The sequence below is a fragment of the Panicum virgatum genome, chromosome 5N (assembly GCF_016808335.1).
Source record: "Panicum virgatum strain AP13 chromosome 5N, P.virgatum_v5, whole genome shotgun sequence".
In the NCBI taxonomy this organism is placed as follows: domain Eukaryota; kingdom Viridiplantae; phylum Streptophyta; class Magnoliopsida; order Poales; family Poaceae; genus Panicum; species Panicum virgatum.
This window is the reverse complement of record NC_053149.1, coordinates 60,135,284-60,157,232: the sequence shown is the minus strand read 5'-3', so window position 1 is coordinate 60,157,232 and position 21,949 is coordinate 60,135,284. Positions and strand designations below refer to the sequence as shown.

Sequence of the window (21,949 nt, the reverse complement as noted above, 5' to 3'; positions counted from 1 at the left end):
TTGCTAGGTCAATTAATTACTAGTCTACTACTATCTACCCGTGCACCCCCGCGGGCTAATTAGAATTAATATAAGAATTAGGTCAATAATTATAATTATCTATCTCATGCTCTTTTTCATCTATTAATATTCTAACATATACTCTAATATATATATATATATATATAATTATCTGGTTACAATAGATTTCATTATGCATTACACCTCCATATGTATTCGATATATATTTAGTTGAACTATTTGTTTGAGAATAAATATTCTTACCTCTTTCATCATATATGAATATATGGTGACATATATCATGGGTAGTATTTTTATATAAACAATACTATAAATAATATATTAATAATGATAGAAATAGTAATTTTATATTTTATATTAGTGCACTTTAATATTTTATTATAATTATATAATTTAGGTTCAGATTTAAGAGTAATTTAACTTGTAGTAATAATGATATCATTGGATAATTTATATGCAAATTTAGGGGGTATTTATATTATATGGTCAAAGCATTTAGGCCCCTAATTCGAGTTTTGGTAATTAATGACAATAATTTGTGGATTAACAATTTTATTCGAGATAATGAGCATAGGTTGATCCACGGATGAAAAGGATTTGGTTGTGAACGTGTGAAGTTTGGAGATGATATGCAAAACTCGGGCTCAAGACAAATGTATAAAATAGGGCTTTTGTATTTTACCGGTCACAAGACGTTTAGTGGATGAAAAGTGATCGGATTTGTTGGATAGATAGCCGTACTATCAAGAGGGGTTGTGTACTCGTGCTTGATGGGTCTTTAGTGCTATTTTGCTCAAAATATATAGTAGCATGTATGAGGGCTAACGATGCTGTGACAAGATTTGAAAAAGAACAAGTTTGAGAGCTGACTGCACAAGCGCGGACAGTCCGCTCCCTGGAGCGCGGACGGTCCGCACCCGTACCAGAGAGCATGTTTGGCTCTGGTGGAAATTAGATGTGACTGGCGGACAGTTCGGCCCAGGTGGGCGGATGGTCCGCCACTCTAACTCAAAATGTACCAGAGAGGGTGTTTTCTCTGGTTGGGCTTATGATCTGTGCAGCAAACGGTCCGCCACTGGGGCGCGGACAGTCCGCCGACTATTTGACAATTTGTACCAGAGACATTGTTGTCTCTGGTGGATTTCAAGGAGGAACGGCGGACGGTCCGCTCCTGGGGCGCGGACGGTCCGCTGGTTAATTTCAAAGTTGTACCAGAGACGATGTTCGTCTCTGGTGGTGTGGAACACTTAACTGCGGACGGTCCGCCAGGGCTGTAACGGCTAGTTCTGGCACGCATTAAATGCACTCTGACTCACTGGCTTATAACGGCGGACGGTCCAGTTTTTGAACAGCGGACGGTTCGCGACTTCGCAGAAAAGAGTGTAACGGCTAGTTTTTGAGGGGATGTCTATATATACCCAATGCCCGGCCATTGGGTCTTCCTCTTGACCATTTGGACTGCATACTTGACACTACAGAGTTAAGGCATCCCTCTCACACACACACTTTCTTAGAGATTGCATTCTTGAGAGTGTGAGGGCTTCCTAGTGCATTGCATCAAGAGTTTGAGCTTTGTGGCACTAGGGAAACTTCAAGCAAGCGTCATCGACATGTTACTCTTGGGAGTTGCTGCTCCCTAGACGGCTTGGAGAAGAGGATTTCGTGGAGCTCCTCCAAGGAGATTGTTGAGGAGCCCTGATTTCGGTTGTGAGAGGTCTTGTGCTCACCTCACCGGAGTGGTGAAGAGCAACTCTAGTGGAATCGGGGTGTGGAGCGGTTCCTTGATTCAAGCCGGCTCAAGATCAAGAGGTTCTTGATAGAGGAGCGGTTGATTCTTGGAATCCACCTCAACATGGATTAGGGGTGACCAGCAAGTCATCGACATCACGGGATAAATTCGTGTGTCAAGCTTGGTTACCTCTCTTGCTCACTTTAATTCTTGTTTTTACTTTGAACAATTTACTTTACTAGAGCTTGATTTGTATCCTGTCACCCTAGGTTGCAAACCCATCTAGAGATAGTAGTATCATGACATAGGGCTTTTCTTTGTTACTAATTAAATTTCTCTAGTGTTGTTGGTTTTAGATTTTAAACCGCCTATTCACCCCCCCTCTAGTCGGTGTTCTTGATCCTACATATGGCTTAGGTGAGTAATTTACACAAAATTAAGGGGTTACTTTAGATTTTTTTATAATGACAGAGATGAGTAATTTAGTATATATTTGGGAGGTTATTTTAGTCTATTTTCATAATGGCAGATGTGGATAATTTATTAGGAAAGATAATAGATCTGATGGTTATTATAATTAGATTAGTTGTATTGATGGTTAGATGTTTCTGATTTTTGTGAGAATTTATAGGATTTTTCTATTTTTATAGTGTCCATCTAGGATCTTAGGTGGCTTCTTGTGGAGGGTCTTCCAATTAGTAATAGTAAGATAAAATGATAGTGTCATTCTTAATTATTTATCCTCCTATGTTAATTACGTGGAATGTCAAACTTTTTTTTTTATGAAACAGGGGGTGACCCTACTGATTATTATTATTAAAAGGTAAAACAAAACACAGGAAACAAGTGGAGTCTAACGTCTTCGAGAGACAAAGAAAGAGAGAAAGAAAATAAGAAAAATTACAATAAAGCTTGTGGCCATTTAGATATCCCTGCTTTGTGTCTCGATTTTTCTCTTAGGATAACTAAGACAAATTCTTTCTTCATGTGGGTGCGAAAATTCTCCGGATGCAAACTAATTTAGTTTATCATATTTTGGCGACCCAATAACTCAAAATGATTAAAACTTGGTACCTTAGGCTCAAACACTATGTGCTATGTTCTGTGTTAAGATTAGATGCGTGATCGATTCACCAGTTAATTCCTCTGAACGAACATATGCCCTTGAAGCACCAAGATCCGAATGATACAGGGTTAAAGAAACGTAGGTATTTCCAGTTCTTAAGCAACAAAGTGGCCTGGCGTAGAAACTTTCAGCCGATACTATCTCAAGAGCCGCCAGTTTGCTTCTCTAACTTAATATATGAATTGGACAGTCCTCTAGTCGCAACAAGTGGTCTGGTGTGTTTTGTCATGTGTGTGAGCGCGTGCCACAAGGCAATGTTTCAAGGGGGTTGGTAGGCCTGCATTTACCCACCTTCTTCTAAGCTGTTTTATCTTCGTAATTGAGGTTTGATGAATTGGAAGACCGTTCAGCCCACAGTTTTGAAGATGACTTCTATTTCTTCATATTCGATCAGGAAACAGATAAGGCAAATTCAACCAATAGAAACATGCATTCACACTGACTCCTAAACTTCACTGCTTACATACGTCCTACAACTTGACCTGCACCTCTGCAAACATGCGTAAGGATGTAAAGATACTTTTCTGTAAAGATACTTTTCTTGCGAAAGTCGCAGATTTGAGTAAGGGTGTAAATATACTTTTCTTGCGAAAGTCGCAGATTTGAGTAAGGGTGGAAATTCATCATCCTATAGCATCATTGCTGATGCATAATTACTATCTAAAGATAGTGACGGTGCCGGAGACCAACTCTTACATCAAATTAAAATTTTGGAGCTTTGGGTCTCAATCTAGTAGTCAAAGAAAAAATGGAGCGAAAAAGTCCAATGCTATTTTTTTCAGGATGTGCTTGGTTTCAGGGCCTGTTTGGAACGTATGAATGAAAAACACAGGAATCTGGTAAAATGTAGGAATAGGAAAGGAATGGGAGTGCAAAATAGAGGAATGGAAAAACAGAGGAAATCTAGAGGCGGGGGTGTTTGGAACGCAGGAATCTAGAATACAGGAATCCAAAAACCATTATATTTGTAAAAGAAGCTTAGGTCTTAATGACCATGATTGTGCTTGTGCACGTTAATCTATACCCTTTTTTTTTGCGGGTTAATCTATACCCTTTTACTCTCCTACATGTGGGACCGGTCCAGAAACCCAAGTACATCCACCGTCCACTATCCTTTCAGTTGCTCCCATCCATTCATCTTCCTGTTACTCCCTTCAGCTACTCTCCACGTCTGATCAAAAAAGGAAAAAAAAAACTATTCTCGACGAGCAAGACTCCATGAGCATCTCTCTCCTCTACACGGATGAGAAAGTATAGTTCCAGCAAGAACTTCTCCATAGGACATGGTGAGAGAACAACGATCCCATTAATGGTAACTGCAAAGCTCTTAAGCAAACCAGAGAGCAAGCTAATTAGGGTTGTTGATTACGAGATGCGCAAGCGAGAGTGATTCCCTTAGGTCTGACCTCATTTTTTGTTTTCTGTGTTTTCTGTGAAAGTACAGGTGGTCTTACCATTTCTTCAGGAAATATTCTTGCCGTTTCCTATGTTCCAAATGCAGGATGATGTCAGCGAAATGGATGATTGCCATTCCTTTGAAAATCCTCCGTTCCAAACGGGGCCTCATGGTTTGAGAAACCAACTTTTTTTCGGCGGGTTTGAGAAACCACCTTATCTAAGATAAGAAGGTCGATCTATTATGAGCCCATCCCACGAATTTCCCTCATATATCATTATACTAGTTGTTGGCTTGTGATATATGATGCGGTGATGGATGATGGATCAATTCAATACATTCTACAAACCGAATAAGGAAAATGAGAAAAGAGAAAATCGATGGACCACTCCATTTCTCGAACAGCAAACACACCCTCCGGAAATGTAAGCTATTTTGGTTTGTCCTAAATTAATCTACTCTAACTAAGTTTGATCAAACTTATAGAGAAGAGTGATAATATTTTGTATATCAAATGAAAATAATTAGATTCTTTATGAAAAATATTTTCATAATTTACTTATTTGATGTATTAGGTGTTAATATTATTTATAAATTTGATTAAATGTAGACTATTTGATTTAGAACAAATCGAAATGGCTTATATTTTAGGACAAATGGAATATACATCTTTAATGACTGAAACCGCATCGCGGTTCTGGTCGGAGAGATGGGCCACGTAGGCCGGAAAACATCGGCCGTCGGATCGCGATCCGACGGTCAGAAATAGATAGGGACGTAAATTTCACAAAAAAAACCCCGAACTTTGTTAAAATGAACACGGAGCCCATCAATTTAACGGAAAACCCCTCGGACTTTGTGGATCCTTGCTTTACAAAAAAAATCTGAACTTTTAGTAATCGTGCCGTACTCCGTGAATTTTGTAAAAAAAACCCTGGACTTTGTTAAAATAATTATGAAGTCCATCAATTTTATGAAAAACCCCTTGAACTTTTCAGTAATCGACCGGTACTCCGTCGACGCCAAATTTACCAAATAACCCCCGCAGTCTACCAATTTTACAAAAATCCCCCCGGATATTTTGCAGTTCAATTTCTTAAAATAAACCTAAACTGGAGGGCATATTTCTGTGCGGCGACGCCGCGCAATGTTCTAGTATATCTGCAAAGTGCACTTTTTGAAAAGTACTTTCCTTGCAAATGTCATGGCTTGATTTAGTCCTTCCAACTAATAGATTTGATTCGGTCATAAGAAGATCCATCGTATTAATTCTTACTCTCTGAAGAGCAATTGACCGGGGATTAAGATGTTTATGGTTTCATTCTTATTTTTATTTCTTCTATTTTATTTTAATTTTTTGAGAGAGAGGAATATTTATGGCCCAATTACTCATGCAGTCGCAGATTTATCCCGTTAAATATGTCTTCCTTACTGGGCCACCTTCACTATGGTCTCTGTTTTGATCCACGTTTGTATTTTTTATAAATTTAATTAAACATAGACTATTTTGATTTAGAACAAATCGAAATGGCTTATATTTCTGGACAAATGGAATATAGATATATTTTGAAAAGTACTTTCCTTGCAAATGTCATGGCTTGATTTAGTCCTTCCAACTAATAGATTTGATTCGGACATAGGAATATCCATCATATTAATTCTTACTCTCTGGAGAGCAATTGACCGGGGATTAAGATGTTTAAGGTTTCATTCTTATTTTTATTTCTTCTAGTTTATTTTAACTTTTGGAGAGAGAGAGGAATATTTATGGCCCAATTACTCGTGCAGTCGCAGATTTATCCTGTTAAATACGTCTTCCTTGCTGGGCCACCTTCACTATGGTCTCTGTTTTGATCCACGTTTCGATGGATGTGAGGTTTTTAGTTGATGATGAGGCTCAATTACATACCCCTACTACTATGACGCTTGCCCACTCGATGTATTAGGGTGTATTTGGTTCACGAGCGCTAGAATTGAGCCATTCCGTGGAGAGAATATTCGTTGATGATTCGGGATGACTCCATCCTAAAAAAAATAGTCGAACCCAGCCATCCCACTTAGATGGCTTGAGAGGTCGTGGCATGGGCGAGCAGCGCCAACAGGGAGCTGCGGGGGTGCCATGGTGGTGTGGTGGCCGACGAGAGGCGGCGTAGGGCCTCGGCCGCACCCTACTACCACGAGGCGGTGCGGGGCGCGGCCGGTGGCCGCGCCTGCTCTAGCCATGGCCGCGCAAACGGCAGTGGCGCTGCCATGGCTGCTTGAGCCGGCGTAGGATGCAGGATAGGGGCGGCGACAGATCCAGGACGACGGCGGGGAGGATGCTCATGCAGAAGGGAAGGGTGAGATGATTCGACTGACGTGTAGACCTCACCATAACGGCAGCTAACAAATAATGTTCCATTTATCTCCCGTCCCTCCAACCAAACAAACAAAATCATTCCATTGTCCAACCAAACACTACATATGGAGTCATCTCATACCTAGAATTCGCAATGATCCACTCCATCATATTACGTTCTTCAACCAAACACGTCTTTTTGGTTCACCGTAGACCCACAAGGGTGGACTCCATTGGGCCTAAAGCTTCGAATCCCCGTGGGCCCACAAGGGTGGACTACAGTGGGCCGAACCCTCCTCCATTGTCGGTTCGCCGAAGCACAACACCGACTCCTCACTCTCTCTCTCTCTCTCTCTCTCTCTCTCTCTCTCTCTCTCTCTCTCTCTCTCTCCCCCCTCCCGCTCCTCCTTTTTTATAACGGACCGGCGGCCGAGCTGGAACCTGGAACACAAGGACCCACAAACAGGGGGTATTTAACTATTTGCCATCTTTACGGTTTGCACCTGTTCGTTTGCCATCTTTCCAAACGAAACTAATTTTTTGCCATTCTCCTGAACGCGAAGCTAATTTTTTGCTAGAATCGCTGACGTGGCATGCCAAATCATCTAGCCAGCGTAGAGGGAACACGCGAAAAGACCTCGGTGCCCTTGCTTGAACTAGTATGGCACCGTATCCTATGGAAACCAAGATACTTGTGCGAATTTTGGAAACTCCAACAGAGGTCACTAGATCCCCATCCGAGGGCACTGGACAGAGGTGGGGAAATTTTGCATCTAGCCGCCCGCCTCACCCCTCAGTTCCTTGGTAGTTTTGCTCGTAGCCCCCTGCCGCCTCCGTTCCGTCTGGGCGAGCGAAGCGCCGTTCCGCTTCCGTTTCCTTGGCGCGAGGCGAGCGAAGCGCCCCGGCCTAGGTCTTCCGCCGGCGGACTCGACAGCACCTTCGGCCTCCAACGCCTCCGTCGGCTCGCCGCCTCCCTCAGTCCGCCGCCGCCTGCCTCGGGACACCGCCTCCCTCGGTCCGCCGCCTCCTCCCTCGGGCCGCAACCTCCCTCAGGCCGCCGCCTCCTCCGTTGGGCAGCAGCCTTCTCTCTCGAGTCGCCGCCTCCCGGGAGCTGCCACCGTGTCTGCTTTGCTTGGTCGAGGGTAGCTAGCTGAACCTCAACGGAAAAGCGTACTAGCAATTGAACAGCATAGTCTCCACCAAATGTGTTCTGTCATTTGAAATAATTTAGATTGAATTGTGTTCAGTCCATTTGTAAAAGAAGAATTGATGAGATTTAATTGTGTTGTGTCATTTGAAGTGATTTAGATTGAATTGTATTCTGTAATGAGAATGACTCAAGTGCAAACAAAATTGGTTGAATCTTCATGCACACTTACGTTCATGAGAGTTCAGATGCTAAAATGTGAGCTATACTCAGCAAAAGCCATGCCACCATTCCCTACCTCCAGCATTTCAGGGTCTGAGAAAAACAGAGATTCAAAAACAATATTAGGAAAAATTGTGTGCAGGTTGCAAACAAGCTGGGAATGCCACGAAATAAACTCATGATTCATGAAAGAAGAAAACATACCTGGACCATTTTGACTTCTTGTATAGTCTCTCGTACTGATCTTGCAGGTGCCAAATTCGGAACCAACATTGCTGGTGCTTCACTGGAACCAGAAGGATATTCAGCGCCTTTGAAAAGAGGCATTTGTTCTGACTGAGAACTCTGGAGTTGGCTGATATTTCAATTTCCTGTAACCTTTTAAGATCAATTGAGCAAAGTACTCTTGTAAACACATTTTTCACTAGTGACATCATTCAGCTTATTGTTGCTAATTTGATCCAATCTGTAATAATTATTTCAATGTCAGTGAACCAAATTTTGGTAGAGTTTTCTGGTTTGTGAAGAAAAGGGTTTTAGCATGTTTCCCTGGTTGTATAAAGAAGTACAAAAAAAAATTGCACACTGTAACTCAATACTAGCAACGGAGAAAACTTTTCTCCCCAGCTCTTCGGCCACCTGGTCATGTTATTGTCTACTACTTCATATGCTTGGCTGACTGCACGTTTCAAGATTGATTCATGCTATCAGTTGCTTGATTCAGAAACTATGCTAACCATCTGCATGTTTGCCTTTGGAGATAGTAAGCAGCCTGACTTAATACTACCATCATATTACTTGCAAGACATGCATTCTGTTGGAGTTTGCAAGCTGATCACGTAAACCACTTCCATTGGGGATCACACATCCATACCGGCTTTAGCAGTCATGTAGATTAACAATAGTGCTATGTCCTGCTACAGCCCAGCAAGATCCTGCTTTTCATGAGCATGAGTAGTTTAGTCCCTTGTTTCTTTTCACACAGCAAGAATTCTTATCCAGTTCACAGAAATTCACTCAATCAGAACCTGTATCAAATTGTCACCACAAGCAACAATCTGGTCTGCACTTGAGTCAATCTCATTATCAAATAACAGAACACAAATCCATTACATATTTTCATATGATAGAGTACAATTCATTACATATTTTCAGATGACAGAGTACAATTCAATCTAAATAATTTCAAATGACATAACACAATTAAATTGCTGGAGCCTTCCGATTGTAAACCAATTCTGTAGGTCCTGATTCCTGTCACTTAGGTGGAGGGCGCCGGCACTGTTGGGCGGAGGAAGCCCTTGGCAGGGAGCGGCAGGGGGCCTGGGGGAGACGAACGCGCTTCGCTCGATCGGGATGGAACGGAAACGGAGGAACAAGGAAAAAACAAGCTTCAAGGATCACAAATCTAAGGGAAGGGGACGCCAATACGAAATTTTTCCACCAAAAGGTGATTGCGCGCCGTAGGAAGAATAGCATACAACGCCTTCACCACTAGGGCGGATGGGCTACCTCCCATGAGGACAAGGCTTCTTTGGTCCATAACTACTTCACCGAAGTCCTGGGCCCACCGATGCCGCGAGTGAGGGACTTCAACTGGGGGTCCTAAATGTCCAGCACTTTGATTTGGAGACCTTGGCGGCAATATTCACCGATGATGAGATTTTGAAGGCCATATCTCTCACGCCCTCCGGCAAGGCGCCAGGCCCGGACAGGTTCACTGCAAACTTCTTCAAATCTTGTTGGGAAATCATCAGGGGCGACCTCATGGCGGCGCTAAACACTTTAATGATCTCCGGTGTTTGAACTTTGACCTACTAAACACGGCGAACATCGTGCTTCCCCCCAAAAAAGGAGGGGGCTGACAGTATTGGGGACTACCGACCGATTAGCCTCATTCATAGCATCGCGAAGCTACTTGCTAAAGTCCTGGCGCTACGTCTCGCACCAGTGATGGAGCAGATCATTTCCAAGAGCCAGAGCACCTTTATTCGCGGCCGCAGTATCCACGACAACTTTCTTTACATGCGCAATATGGCAAGGAGATTCCACAGAAACAGGACCCCGATGCTCCTCATAAAACTTGATATCTCCAAGGCCTTTGACTCGGTCCGTTGGGACTACATCCTCTCCCTCCTACAGCACATGGGCATCCCGGCTCGCTGGAGAAACTGGCTGGTGGCAATCTTTTCCACAGCGTCGTCGCTGCTCAATGGCATCCCGGGGCCGCACATCCCCCATGGTCGCGGTCTGCGGCAGGGAGACCCGTTGTCGCCCCTTCTCTTTATTCTGGCAATTGACCCGTTGCAGCGCCTACTCAACTTGGCCACGGAGGCAGGCATCCTCAGCAAAGTCGCAAGGGATCGGGCAAGAATGCGGATCTCATTATATGCGGACGATGCAGTCATCTTCCTGCGGCCTGATAAGCAGGAGGTGAAGGCCTTGGCCCATCTCCTAAACCTATTTGGTCAGGTCACCGGGCTACAAACGAACGTCCACAAGTCCTCCATTGCGCCAATTCGATGTGATGGCATCAACCTCGATGATATCCTGGCGGACCTCCCGGCAGCACGAACAACTTTCCCGATCAAATACCTTGGCCTCCCACTATCTACCAGGCGATTACGCAAAGTGGATTTCCAACCACTCATTGACAGAGTCGCGGCCCGGTTATCAGGTTGGAGAGGCCGTAACGTCACACAGGCAGGCCGGATGATACTCACCAAGACCGTCCTATCTTCCCAACCAGTCTACCTGCTTACAGCCTTAACCGCAACGAACGAGGTACTGGAATCGGTCGACAAGATTCGTAGGAGGTTCCTTTGGGTAGGGGATGAGAACCTAACCAGCGGAAAGTGTAAGGTCAATTGTCCAATGACCGCCAGTCCAACGAACTTAGGAGGGGCGGGCCTCCTAGACCTGGACAGATTCGCGAGAGCTCTACGCTTACGATGGCTATGGCAGGAGTGGACGAGGCCAGAAAAACCTTAGGTTGGTATGGGCACACCATGCAATGATACAGATGCATTATTATTCGCGGCATCCACCGAAATTCGGATCGGTGATGGCCGGAAAATTTCCTTCTGGCACACGGCGTGGACGGCCGGCCGGCGGCCAAAAAACATTGCGCCAGATGTTTACTCCATGTCCACGAGGAAAAACAGGAAACTCCATGAAGCTTTGGCGGATAACCAGTGGATTCGGGATATTGCTCTACACCCGACCATCACCTCGCACCACCTACAGCAATTCGTCGACCTCTGGTTGATCGTGCGGGATGTCCAGCTTAGCCCGTGGGTAGCCGACACAATCAGATGGAAGTGGACGTCAAATGGAGAATATTCTGCAGCCTCTGCATATCGGGCACAATTCCTGGGTTCGGTCAAAACGAAACTACAACCGTTGATTTGGAAGCTGTGGGCACCGCAAAAGTGCAAATTCTTTGCATGGCTTCCGATCGTCTAGCAACTAGGGGATGACCGCGAAATGAGGTCTGCCCTTTATGTCGACGAGAGCAGGAGTCAGCACACCACCTCCTTGTCGAATGTTCTTATACAAGGAGGGTGTGGGGCTTGATCGCTGGGTGGGTCGGCTACCCCCAACTACTTCCAAGTCACTGGAGTCCTACGCACTCGGTCGAGGAGTGGTGGACTCGGCTTGGAAACCCCGCGGACATGCCAACTAAGACCTTGAGATCCCTCCTCCTGTTGATCAATTGGGAAATTTGGAAGGAACGAAACGCGAGAACTTTTAACCGAAGAGAGACCTCGCCAACAATGCTTTTTGGCAAAATCAAGGAAGAGGCGCGTGCATGGGGAATCGCGGGGGCCCGAACCTGGCGAGTCTCACTGGGGTCTAGTGGCGGGCACGTGGCCGCCATTTGTATAGTTTTTTATCGCTGTTTTTTCAATTTTATCTTTGTTTAGTCTTCTGTGGCTTTAACTTCTTCTTTATTAATAGAAAAGGGGCACACTCTGTGCTCGTTTCGTTCAAAAAAAAAAAAGGAAACGGAGGAAAGGAAACGGCGCTTCGCTCGGAAGGGAACGGATGCAAGGGGATGGGCAAAACGACCAGGCAACTGAGGGGTGAGGCGGGCGGGTAAATTTGGGTGAGGCGGGCGGGTAAATGCAAATTTACCCCAGATCTGTCCGGTGCCCTCGGATGGTGATCCAGTGGTCTCCGTTGGAGTTTCCATAGTTTGCATAGGTGGACTGGTTTTCATAGGATACGGTGCCAACTACTCCCTCCGTCCCAAAAAACAAGTCATTCTAGAATTCAAATTTTGTCCAAAAAACATGTCATCTTACCCTATTTAGAAAGTGCATGCGCATGTAAGAATCAATCAGCATCAAATAAGAATAATAAATAAGAGCAAACATGGTCATTTTACTTTCTTGTTAATTTGTCCTAAAATTCTTAGGATGACTTGTTTTTTGGACGGAGGGAGTAGTATACAGTTCTCTCTCCTCCTACTTCTATTACCAGTGGGACCCACGCTTTCTTCCACCTCATCTTCTTCTTCGACCAGCCGATTAGGAGTGGGCTCGAACCCGGATCCCGGCCGGTCTCGTGTCGTGCGCGTCGCTAGTGCGCGTGCGCATGCAAAGCAACCAGCCCACCAGCGCAATCCCCATTGGGTTCGGCAAGCTGCCGTCGCTGCAGCGGCTCGAGCTCGTCGGCAACAACCTAACGGGAGGCATCCACGGCGACCTCGCGTCGTCGACGTCGCTGTCGTTCATAAACTTTACCCACAACCACCTCCAGTACTTGCTGCCGTCGAGCCTCTTCACGATCCCGACCTTGCAGAGCTTCTTGGCGTCAGACAACATTATCTCCAGCCAGCTCCCCGATGAGTTCCAAGACTGCCCAGCACTGGCAGCGCTGGACCTGTGCAACAACCGGCTCGCCGTCACGATACCGTCCAGCCTGGCCTCGTGCCAGAGGCTGGACAAGCTCAACCTCAGGCACAATCGGCTCACCGGCGAGATTCCGAAGGCGCTCGCCATCGAGCAACTCTTTGACCGGCGGCATACTGGAAAATTTCGGGAGCTCACCGGCGCTGGAGACGCTCAACCTGGCGTACAACAACCTCACCGGGCCCGTGCCCGGGAACGGCGTCCTGCATTCTATCAACCCCGATGAGCTTGCCGGCAACGCCGGGGTTGTGCGGTGGCGTGCTCCCGCCGTAGCCGGCGTACAGGATCCGGAAGCAACTGCGCGTGGCTCCGGAGGCCGCGGGGCAGAGCGTGAGCGCGTTCACAGGGGACAGCTCGGACCCGGAGCGGAGCACGATGATGAGCGCGTGCACGGCGCCGCCGGGGACGCGGCGCCGGTGCCGTCGCTGGAGCCCGTGAAGACGCACCTGTCGGCCTCGTTTACGACCATGGCATTGATCGGCCCGTCGTGCGCGGCGAAGGAGTCGGTGCAGACGCCGTCGGAGAGCTTCCAGGCCTTGACGGTGCGGTCGTGGGAGGCGGTGTAGAGAAGGCCCGCAGCGGCATGGACGAGGCAGGAGACGGTGTCGCGGTGGTGGTGCGGCGGGCGCTTCTTGCCGAAGCAGAGGACGGAGAGGCGGCCGTTGGCCGGGAGGGTGGCCGCCTTCTTGGCGCGGAGGCTCGCTGGTGGCGGCAGCGCGGACGGTCCAGACCCGGACGTTGTGGCTGCGGCCGTGGGACGTGACGAGCGTGTAACCGCACGCGGCGAGCGCCTGGAAGCGGCCGCGGTCGCTGGGAGCCGTGACACGGGCTTGGCGCCCCCCCACCCCGCGCGGCAACGCGCGCCTCAGGCGCATCGCGGTGGGGTGGCTCGTGGGGATGCTCGTCGTCGTCGCTGCGTTCACGGCGCTGCTCGGCGGGCGCCGGTGGTACGTGGACGGCGCCGGGTGCTGCGACGATGAGAACCTCGGCGCGGCGTCCGACGCGTGGCCGTGGCGGCTGATGGCGTTCGAGCGGCTCGTGTTCACGAGCACCGACGTGCTGGCGTGCATCAAGCAGGCTCGGGCGGCTCTGGCACCGGAACATGGAGGAAAAAGAAGATGAGGTGGAAGAAAGCGTGGGTCCCACTGGTAATAGAAGTAGAAGGAGAGAACCGTATACTACTTCAAGCAAGGGCACCGAGGTCTTTTCGCGTGTTCCTTCTACACTGGCTAGGTGATTTGGCGTGCCACGTTAGCGAGTCTGGCGAAAAATTAGCTTCGCGTTCAGTAGGATGGCAAAAAATTAGTTTCGTTTAGAAAAATAGCAAACAAACAGTATAAACCGTAAGGATAATAAATAGTTAAATACCCCCGGAAACAGAGAGGGCACGGGGTTCCCGAGGCCAAGTCGTTGCATCACCTTTCCGGCTTTCCCCTCCTCCGTCCCCGTCGCTCGCCAGTCGCCTCGCATTCCGTTCGTCGGGCGCGCCGCCAACCAAGGTGACCTCCTCCCTGCCCTCCCCAGATTAATTCCGTGTTCCGGAGCTTTGATTCGTGGAGGCTTGGGTGATGGGTTCCTCCGTCTCGTGATTGATTTGTGGTAGGTCGTGTTGTGCGGTCGTAACCCCGCCCCGAAACGAGCGGATCTCGGGGTTGTTTGGAGGATTGATGGATTGGTCTGTTGAGGTGGTCAGTTTTTGCTCCGATCGAGTGCTGGTAGGTTTGGGGAGGGATGCGGATGCCGATGGACTGTGGGTTCACCGAGTCGATTAGGTCCGGATTGTTCGATTTTGGAGGGGGGGGGGTTAGGGTTTGTGATTTGACCCGATTCCATATATTGGTTGCCCTGTTTTTTTTTTTATCGTCGTGGTGGTGATTGAGGTGGTTTGACTTGGTCTAGTTATCTTCTGACTCATAGAATGATAGACGCTGCGTTCAAATCATATTGAAATTTAGGGACTCCCAGGGTGATTTTACATCTACAGTTGTAGCATGTGAAATGGTGTACATTGAACTGACCGAGAATTGGGAGTTTGTCCTCACTGAACCAGTTTTAGAAGGTAGCCTTATCCTGAGAGTTGGGACCTGTTGTTAATGTGCAGAGTTTTGTTTATGGTTATCTGAGATATTAAGCAAATTGTTAAGTCTCCTCCAGCTACTGTGTAGATAAAGTTACATTTCAGTTATACCATATGCCTTTCTAGCCCATTATAAAACCAAGCAAAGAGGGGGATATTTTGGTCCCTTTGGAACCTCATCCTACAATATTTCATTTGATCAACTCTTAACTCTGTGGTTTCTTTCCCTTGCCATTGTTCTATATCTGCCTTTAGTTATGAACCCAAGGGCACCTTCATCAGTTAGCTCTATAAAACATCATTTGACTTCAGTGTCCATTCCGCTTCATTTGACTTCATTTGACTTCATCAGTTAGCTCTATAAAACATCATTTGACTTCAGTGTCCATTCCGCTTCATTTGTTTTCTTATCATAAGATAGTTCCTTGATCATTCGTATAGGTACTATCTTGTTTGATTTGATCATCATTTGTGTTATTTCACTGTTCGAGTCAATATGAGCATTACTTCTTGTTGTTGGCCTGTTTGACCTGGATATTTTTATAATGGAAAGTTGCAGGTATGAAAATATTTAGTATCTCTATGACTCTACATACTCAGTGACTGATTGGGATGGTATTATGCTTTGCAGTTTTTTAAGCGAGACCAACTCAGGAAACCCAGTGATCTGTTTGGGGACTAATCAAACTCAACAAGCGAGTTTCATGTCTGATCTCGACGTCCAGCTTCCGTCTGCTTTTGGTATATACTCCCTTTCTCATTCATTCTTTGTTGTAACATTTTCTGGTTGGATTTCCTACAGATATAGTTGATTTGTCTCTTAAACTGTGATATGCATTTTTAATGTTGGATATAGGCTAATTACATGGGTGGTCCTGACACATGTTTTTAGTAATGACTAATGAGGCTATATGCATTCGTGGGTTACTAGGTCTGATGAACTTTGTTATTTCTGTTTTCTTCCGATATAAATAGCTTACCTTTACTCATGTGTCCAGTCTGAGCGCACTCAGAAGGCAGAAGTTGGTAGCTTGACATGTTGTCTATGTAGATCCGTTTGCGGAGGCAAATGCTGAGGACTCCAGCGCTGGTGCTGGATCAAAGGACTATGTGCACGTGCGCACTCAGCAGCGCAACGGAAGAAAGAGTCTGACAACTGTTCAGGGCTTGAAGAAAGAGTACAGCTATAACAAAATCCTCAAGGATCTCAAAAAGGAGTTCTGCTGCAATGGTACTGTAGTCCAGGATCCAGAGCTAGGCCAGGTAGGAAGTAGCACTAAGTAGTCGCTTCCATCAGATTTTACTGTTTTAGTTCTCTTATCATCTGAATGTCAAGCTGATCATTCGTCTGCTGTATTTTACAGGTTATTCAACTGCAAGGTGATCAGCGTAAAAATGTTGCTACTTTCCTAGTCCAGGTAAGTTCCTTAACAGGCGCCTGTCTCTGAAGTTGTTTAGTTCACATTCCTTAACCTGACTGCTATGTTTTGATTAGGCTGGAATCGCAAAGAAAGAGAGCATCAAGATTCACGGATTTTAGGCAGCAGCATATGTGTGGTATCATATGATACAAGTATTCAAGGTTTCTTTAGCTTGGAAGTCGTAATATCAGTAGTCGTATGAACCTTTGTGTCGCTACTGGATTGAGAAAGTCTACTATTGAATGCAAGTTGTCCTTGCAGTATGGTTTGTAAGTGTTACCTGCGTAAAAGTATTGTGCCCCTCCTATTGAATAACAATACAGATTGCTGGTTGGGTTCTTCGAATCTGTCTTTCGCCTCTCATGTGCTTTCTAATCTTTTTTTTTTTTGTTTGGCGTTCGTCGCAAAGTTATTATGTTGTGGCCTGGAATCTTTTTATTTTCGTTGGCCAGCTAACGCTTTAACAGGACTGCCGAACAAACTGGATGTGTTCGAGAGTAAACTGGAGACCCTTCAACCCGTGGGCTTGGGACATTGCAGGACCTCACTCTGGAGTCTGGAGAGCTCATACTGTCAGCCGATTGCTCAAAGCCACAGTAGAAGTGCATAACTAGATTGATTGGGCATTGCATCAAGGTTTGCTCAACGCCTGCAAGGCTGCAGCTGCAATTCTTGTGTTCTCAGCCAACCACCTAAACCTTGCAACGAAGGTCATTTCTTTTCTCACCTATTTTAGCATCAGACTTGACAAGAGCAAGCTGACGTTTGTTGGGAACAAAGCGAAGATCTTGTCCAATGGTACACAGCTAGCCTAATTATAGATAACCCGTGATCCTGATAGCCCGTCGCTTCGCTAGCCGGTTCCTGCGCTGCCGCCGCACCTGAGGTGGATCTCGTAGCCGCAGGCGATGCACTGGTACGCCCAGCCAAGCCCCTGCTCCTCGCACTCGCAGCAGATGTAGGGCCCTCCCCCGGACTTCTCCGACACGATGCTGAGCTCGTGGCGGTGGCCCCGGTGGCGCAGCGACTGCGGGAAGCCCTTGGCCGCCTTGTCCTCCGCCTCCTGCCGCAGCCTGATCTGCGCGTCCGTGAACGGGAACGCCATGTCAAAGTAGAGGTTCACCAGGTTCCGGCCGTCCCGCGTCACCGTCTTGCCGTCGGGCCCGACCACCACCAGCGTCGGGATCTCTCGCACGTCGAAGTACCTCGCCAGCGCCCGCGACGGCGCGCCGTCGTAGGGGAGCGCCAGCCACGGCATGTCGCTGCACGAGCGCAGGTAGCCGTCCTCCTCCTTGTCCATGGGGACGTACACGATCTCGAAGTCCTCCGCCTTGCCCTTGAGGCTGCTGTACATGCCCGCCAGCTTCGCCGTGAACTTCATGCACGGCGCGCACTGGTGCGCCGAGAAGTAGAGGCCCACCGTCTTCCCCACCAGGCTCGAGATCGGGACCTGCAGCCCTTAGCCACGGTGAGGCCAACAGCTGGATGGTCGACGGGCCATCCGGCCATGGATGGAGGCCGATCAATGGCACGCAACGCCAATTGCATCCAAGCTCTTGCTAGCTCATGGGATGCATCGATCAACCTCTAGCTAGCTTGCGTTCTAGAGCATGCACGTTCACTTACCTGTCCGTTGCCACCGGTCACGAACTCTTTCTTGATCCCGTCGACCGAGAAGAGCTTCTCCAGCGTCTGGGACGCGTACTTGCGCTGGTCGTCTGCCTCCAGCTCCGCCACTCTCGCCGCCGAGAACGGGAACGCCCCCTCGCCGTAGCGGTGCACGAGGTCGGCGGCGTCCGGGTGTACGACCTCGCCGTCCGGGGCGAGCACCACCAGGCGAGGGATGCCCTCGACCTGGAACCTCCCGCTGAGGCGCTTCTTGCACCGGAGGTCGCCGAACGGCACGGCCAGCCACGGCATGGTGCGGTGGAACCTCTCGAACGATGGCCGGTCCTCGTCGCACGACACCAGGACCACCTCGAAGCCGGCGCCGCGCCCCTTGAGCTGCTGGTACGCCGCGGCCAGCACCGGGGTGAAGGCCTCGCATTTCGGGTACCAGTTCGCCGCGAAGTAGAGGCCGATGATCTTGCCATCGAGCTCCGGAAAGTGCACCTGTCAAGAAGACATCTTCGATGTTGTGACCATACAATTCATGGGCGCTTGTGCAGCAGAAAAAATGGAGACATGGAGATTGAAAAGTTGAAGATGAAGAATGACTGCAGTGCAAGGCCATGTCTGACGAGAAAACAGTGGGCGACATGCCGACGCGTGTAAACATAGTAAACGCAATCTGCACGATGCGATTCTGATTCTCGTCCAGTGTAGGAAAACGGGATGAGCTGCTGAACAGTCCTAAAAGCAAAAGGTGCTGCGCAATTGGTGCAGATATTCTGGATCGAATTGACGCACAAGTTACAGCATGAAACTTGGAAGTTTGGAGAGGTCCCAGCGTGAACACGTGTCATGTTGATTAAGCAAGATCTAGAAAAAGATTGGTTTGGTTTGTTGAGCAAAGAAAGATGAGTTTGTACGCGTGGCTTTGGCACATATGCGCGTGGCACAATTCTGATGAAACTGGGGTGAGCTTCTTGGTAAAGACTCACATCAGTGTTCTAGTTGTTAAGACGACCCCTCACCCCTGTGCTGAAACCTTTAATAAAGTAGACTGTTAGAATAGTCTAATGGGGCCTTAAGTTTGTAGAACAAAATTTTTATCATCGTTCCATTTAGCTGGTGCCCTTGATTGAGAGTCGGTAGAGGCTATACCTCAGATCTTATCACTTGAAGGGCCTTCAGATTATCCATAAGAGAAGTGTTACAACTTGAAAAGTCCCTTTCTTTTTTTTCTTTGAAAAAAAAAGATGTGAACCTTCTAGTTGTTTTAAGCTTTATCTAAAAAGCTAGTTTAACCACGAGGAGACCAAAATTTATTACACAGTGTTAAAGGCGATTTTTTTTTAAAAAAGGGCGAAATCTTGGTTTGGTTATTCAGGTTATACTTGCATGCCATACAAACATGACTACAAATATGCATGCTCCATCTCCTATTCGATTTATTTTCACCCTTACATAATCAAATCCTCAACGAAACAACTCAAATAAGCCCCCCCCCCCCACCACCAAAAAAAAAAAAGATTTCAGCCGACTAAAATTCTAACAGGGAGAGAGGTATCTTCTGCAAACATATTTGGTACAACTTGTAATATTACTTTGCTGCTGTAGATGAAGGAAACATCACTGAGAAGAAGAGCGATCGATGAACCTCACTGAAAAGCGAAAGCCAAGCAGCTACCACTAGCAGAAAGCAGATGCTGGAGAGAGAGAGCTGAAGCAGAAAAGGAAGAACACGAACTGACTGAAAAGAGCACCTCGTTCCCGGAGGGAGAGACCAGCGAGCCAATGGTCAGCACGGAGCGTATGCCTCCCCCGCCCTCCGGCGCCTCGTCCGCCTCCGGAACTCCGGCCATGTCCACCCTTCCGCTGCTCTTAATTCCGACGCCTTCCCTGCCCCGGCCGGCCAGCAGCTGCTGGACTGGAGGCTCGCCGGTGCCTGAGGCTGCCGTGCACTCTGAGCCTGCCCCCGCCCCCGCTGTCCGCGACGCCGCAGCAGGCAGCCGGCTGCTCTAGCTCTACACCACGCGCCCCGGCACCACAGATATAAATGGCCCGCGCGTCACCTCAGCGCGAGCCCTTTGGCCTGGGCTGGGCCACCCTTTACAGGGGCGTCCCCGTCATTGGTCGGGGCGCTCCCAACCCAACCGCGCAGCACGTCCCGGCCGTCGCTGTAGGGCGCCGGTCAAGGCCGAACCGCACCGGGGGCCTTTTCAACGCGCGTGTTGGCTGGCAGTCTGGCACGGCCGCGCGCGGGGGAAGAGCCGAAGATGGGGGCTGGCAGCCTGGCGTTGGCGCAGGTGTCGGGCCGAGGGCGGCGCCCGCTGGCTGGCTGCGGCGGGGCCGGGCCGGAACGGAACGGAGCCCCCACCGTTTCGTGCGCGGGGTACGTGGGTGGCGATGGCCGAGGGAGCGGGCCGCGCCTGCCGTGCGGCCAGCGGTGGGTGGAAAAAGACGAGACGGGGAGGAGGGGCAGTGCGCTACTGCGCTCCCGCTCTGACCGACCGATCTGCCGCGACGCGACTGGCCGCCACCAGCGTGTGCCGCCGCCGCGGTTAGCGTTCCGTGGCGCGGCCGGCGTGCGTGGGGTGGACGCGCGGCCGGCAGGGTGTGCAGCACCCGCCGTGCGTGTCGAGCACGGTGGCGTGGGAAAGGCGTCGATGTTGGCAAGATTCTCGGGACGCGGCCACCCGTGGGGAATCGACGTGTGCGTGCCAGCAGCGTAGGGGTCGTAGCATCCCGTAGCTGGCCGCATCGGCGGGTACGCGTGCATACCTGACGCGTGAGGCGTGGGCGGGGGGAGCTGATCGGCCTGGCCTTGCGCCTCTTTTTTCACCGTCTATTTGAAAGGCTCCGGCTTCTTATAAAAAAGGTAGAGCTAGAGCTGGAGTTGGTTTTTATGCCTCCACCGACTCCACCTTCTCGCAGACAAGATGTTATTCTGTCTTCTCACATGCTACAATATGAAGCCGCTCTATTTTCAGAGTGTTTGGTGGAGCTCCAGCAAGAGCCGCCGAAGAAATCGGAGCTGGAGCACTGTCAAACATACTATGAATAATGTAGCGTGAGTGACACGGGCATTACCGGCGCTCAAGCGCCTGTCGCGCGCGCCGACGGCATCATCAGCTGGGAAACCGGCCTCTCGCTCATTCCTCCCTAGGCGGTAGGGCTTCCTCCTTTTTTAGATAATGATCCTAAGCATCAATCACGCCAATCGGCCCACTGCAGGGCTGACTATATTGACCAATCTCAGTGCATAGTTTCACCACACAGTTACCAAGAGTGTCATATTAGTTTGACACTAGAATGAAACCACCTCCCTCAATGCATAGTTTCATCGTATAGTTTCATAGATAAGCTATCACATTTAATTGTTGATTGATATTAATGATCAAGTATACCATGTGATCAATAGAAGTTGATGAATGTATGTTATGAAACTCAAATGCTCTCAATGGAGTTTCATTCCAGTTTCATGGCACTTGGTAACTGTACACACCAAGTTTCATCTCCATAAAACTCTATTCTTCTCTTTCTTCTTAAATTCCATGTCATGTCATCACTTTGACCTATGTGGCATGTCATTTAATGAGAATGAAACTCTTAAGGCTCTTGCATTGAGAATGGCCTAAGGGTCCTTAAATAAGTAAAAAAAAAGTCAGTTGAACTAATTTTTAGTATTAAAATAATTGTATATAGTATAAATAATAAAAATTACTTTGTAATTTATATGTGCCTAAAATATAACAATAGTGTAGCAAAAAACTAAAAATAATAACCATTATAGTTACCTCAAATAAAAATATAAAACTTCAGTACCTTGTAAAAAATCGCCTTTAGGTATTTCTTGATGCAAAATCTTCAAGAACTATATCAAGATTAATATCATCCAAAATATCCTTCTTAATGATACAAATAGTCATGCAATTCAATCTTTCTTGTAAC

General features: G+C 47.9%; 2 protein-coding genes across 2 annotated transcripts; one reads left to right on the top strand and one right to left on the bottom strand.

The window, feature by feature from the left end:
• Positions 1-14,231: 14,231 nt before the first annotated feature.
• On the top strand, positions 14,232-16,740 carry LOC120673570 (protein translation factor SUI1 homolog). Its single transcript, XM_039954471.1, has 5 exons — positions 14,232-14,394; positions 15,604-15,713; positions 16,024-16,235; positions 16,337-16,390; positions 16,468-16,740. Exons 2-5 carry the CDS (start codon positions 15,677-15,679, stop codon positions 16,510-16,512), a joined length of 348 nt encoding a protein of 115 aa, XP_039810405.1. The 5' UTR covers positions 14,232-14,394; positions 15,604-15,676; the 3' UTR covers positions 16,513-16,740.
• A 224-nt stretch (positions 16,741-16,964) lies between these two features.
• On the bottom strand, positions 16,965-20,096 carry LOC120673569 (probable nucleoredoxin 2). The gene is made up of 3 exons (XM_039954470.1): positions 19,762-20,096; positions 18,020-18,505; positions 16,965-17,843 (listed from the first exon to the last, which is right to left on the bottom strand). Exons 1-3 carry the CDS (start codon positions 19,858-19,860, stop codon positions 17,247-17,249), a joined length of 1,182 nt encoding a protein of 393 aa, XP_039810404.1. The 5' UTR covers positions 19,861-20,096; the 3' UTR covers positions 16,965-17,246.
• Positions 20,097-21,949: the final 1,853 nt, after the last annotated feature.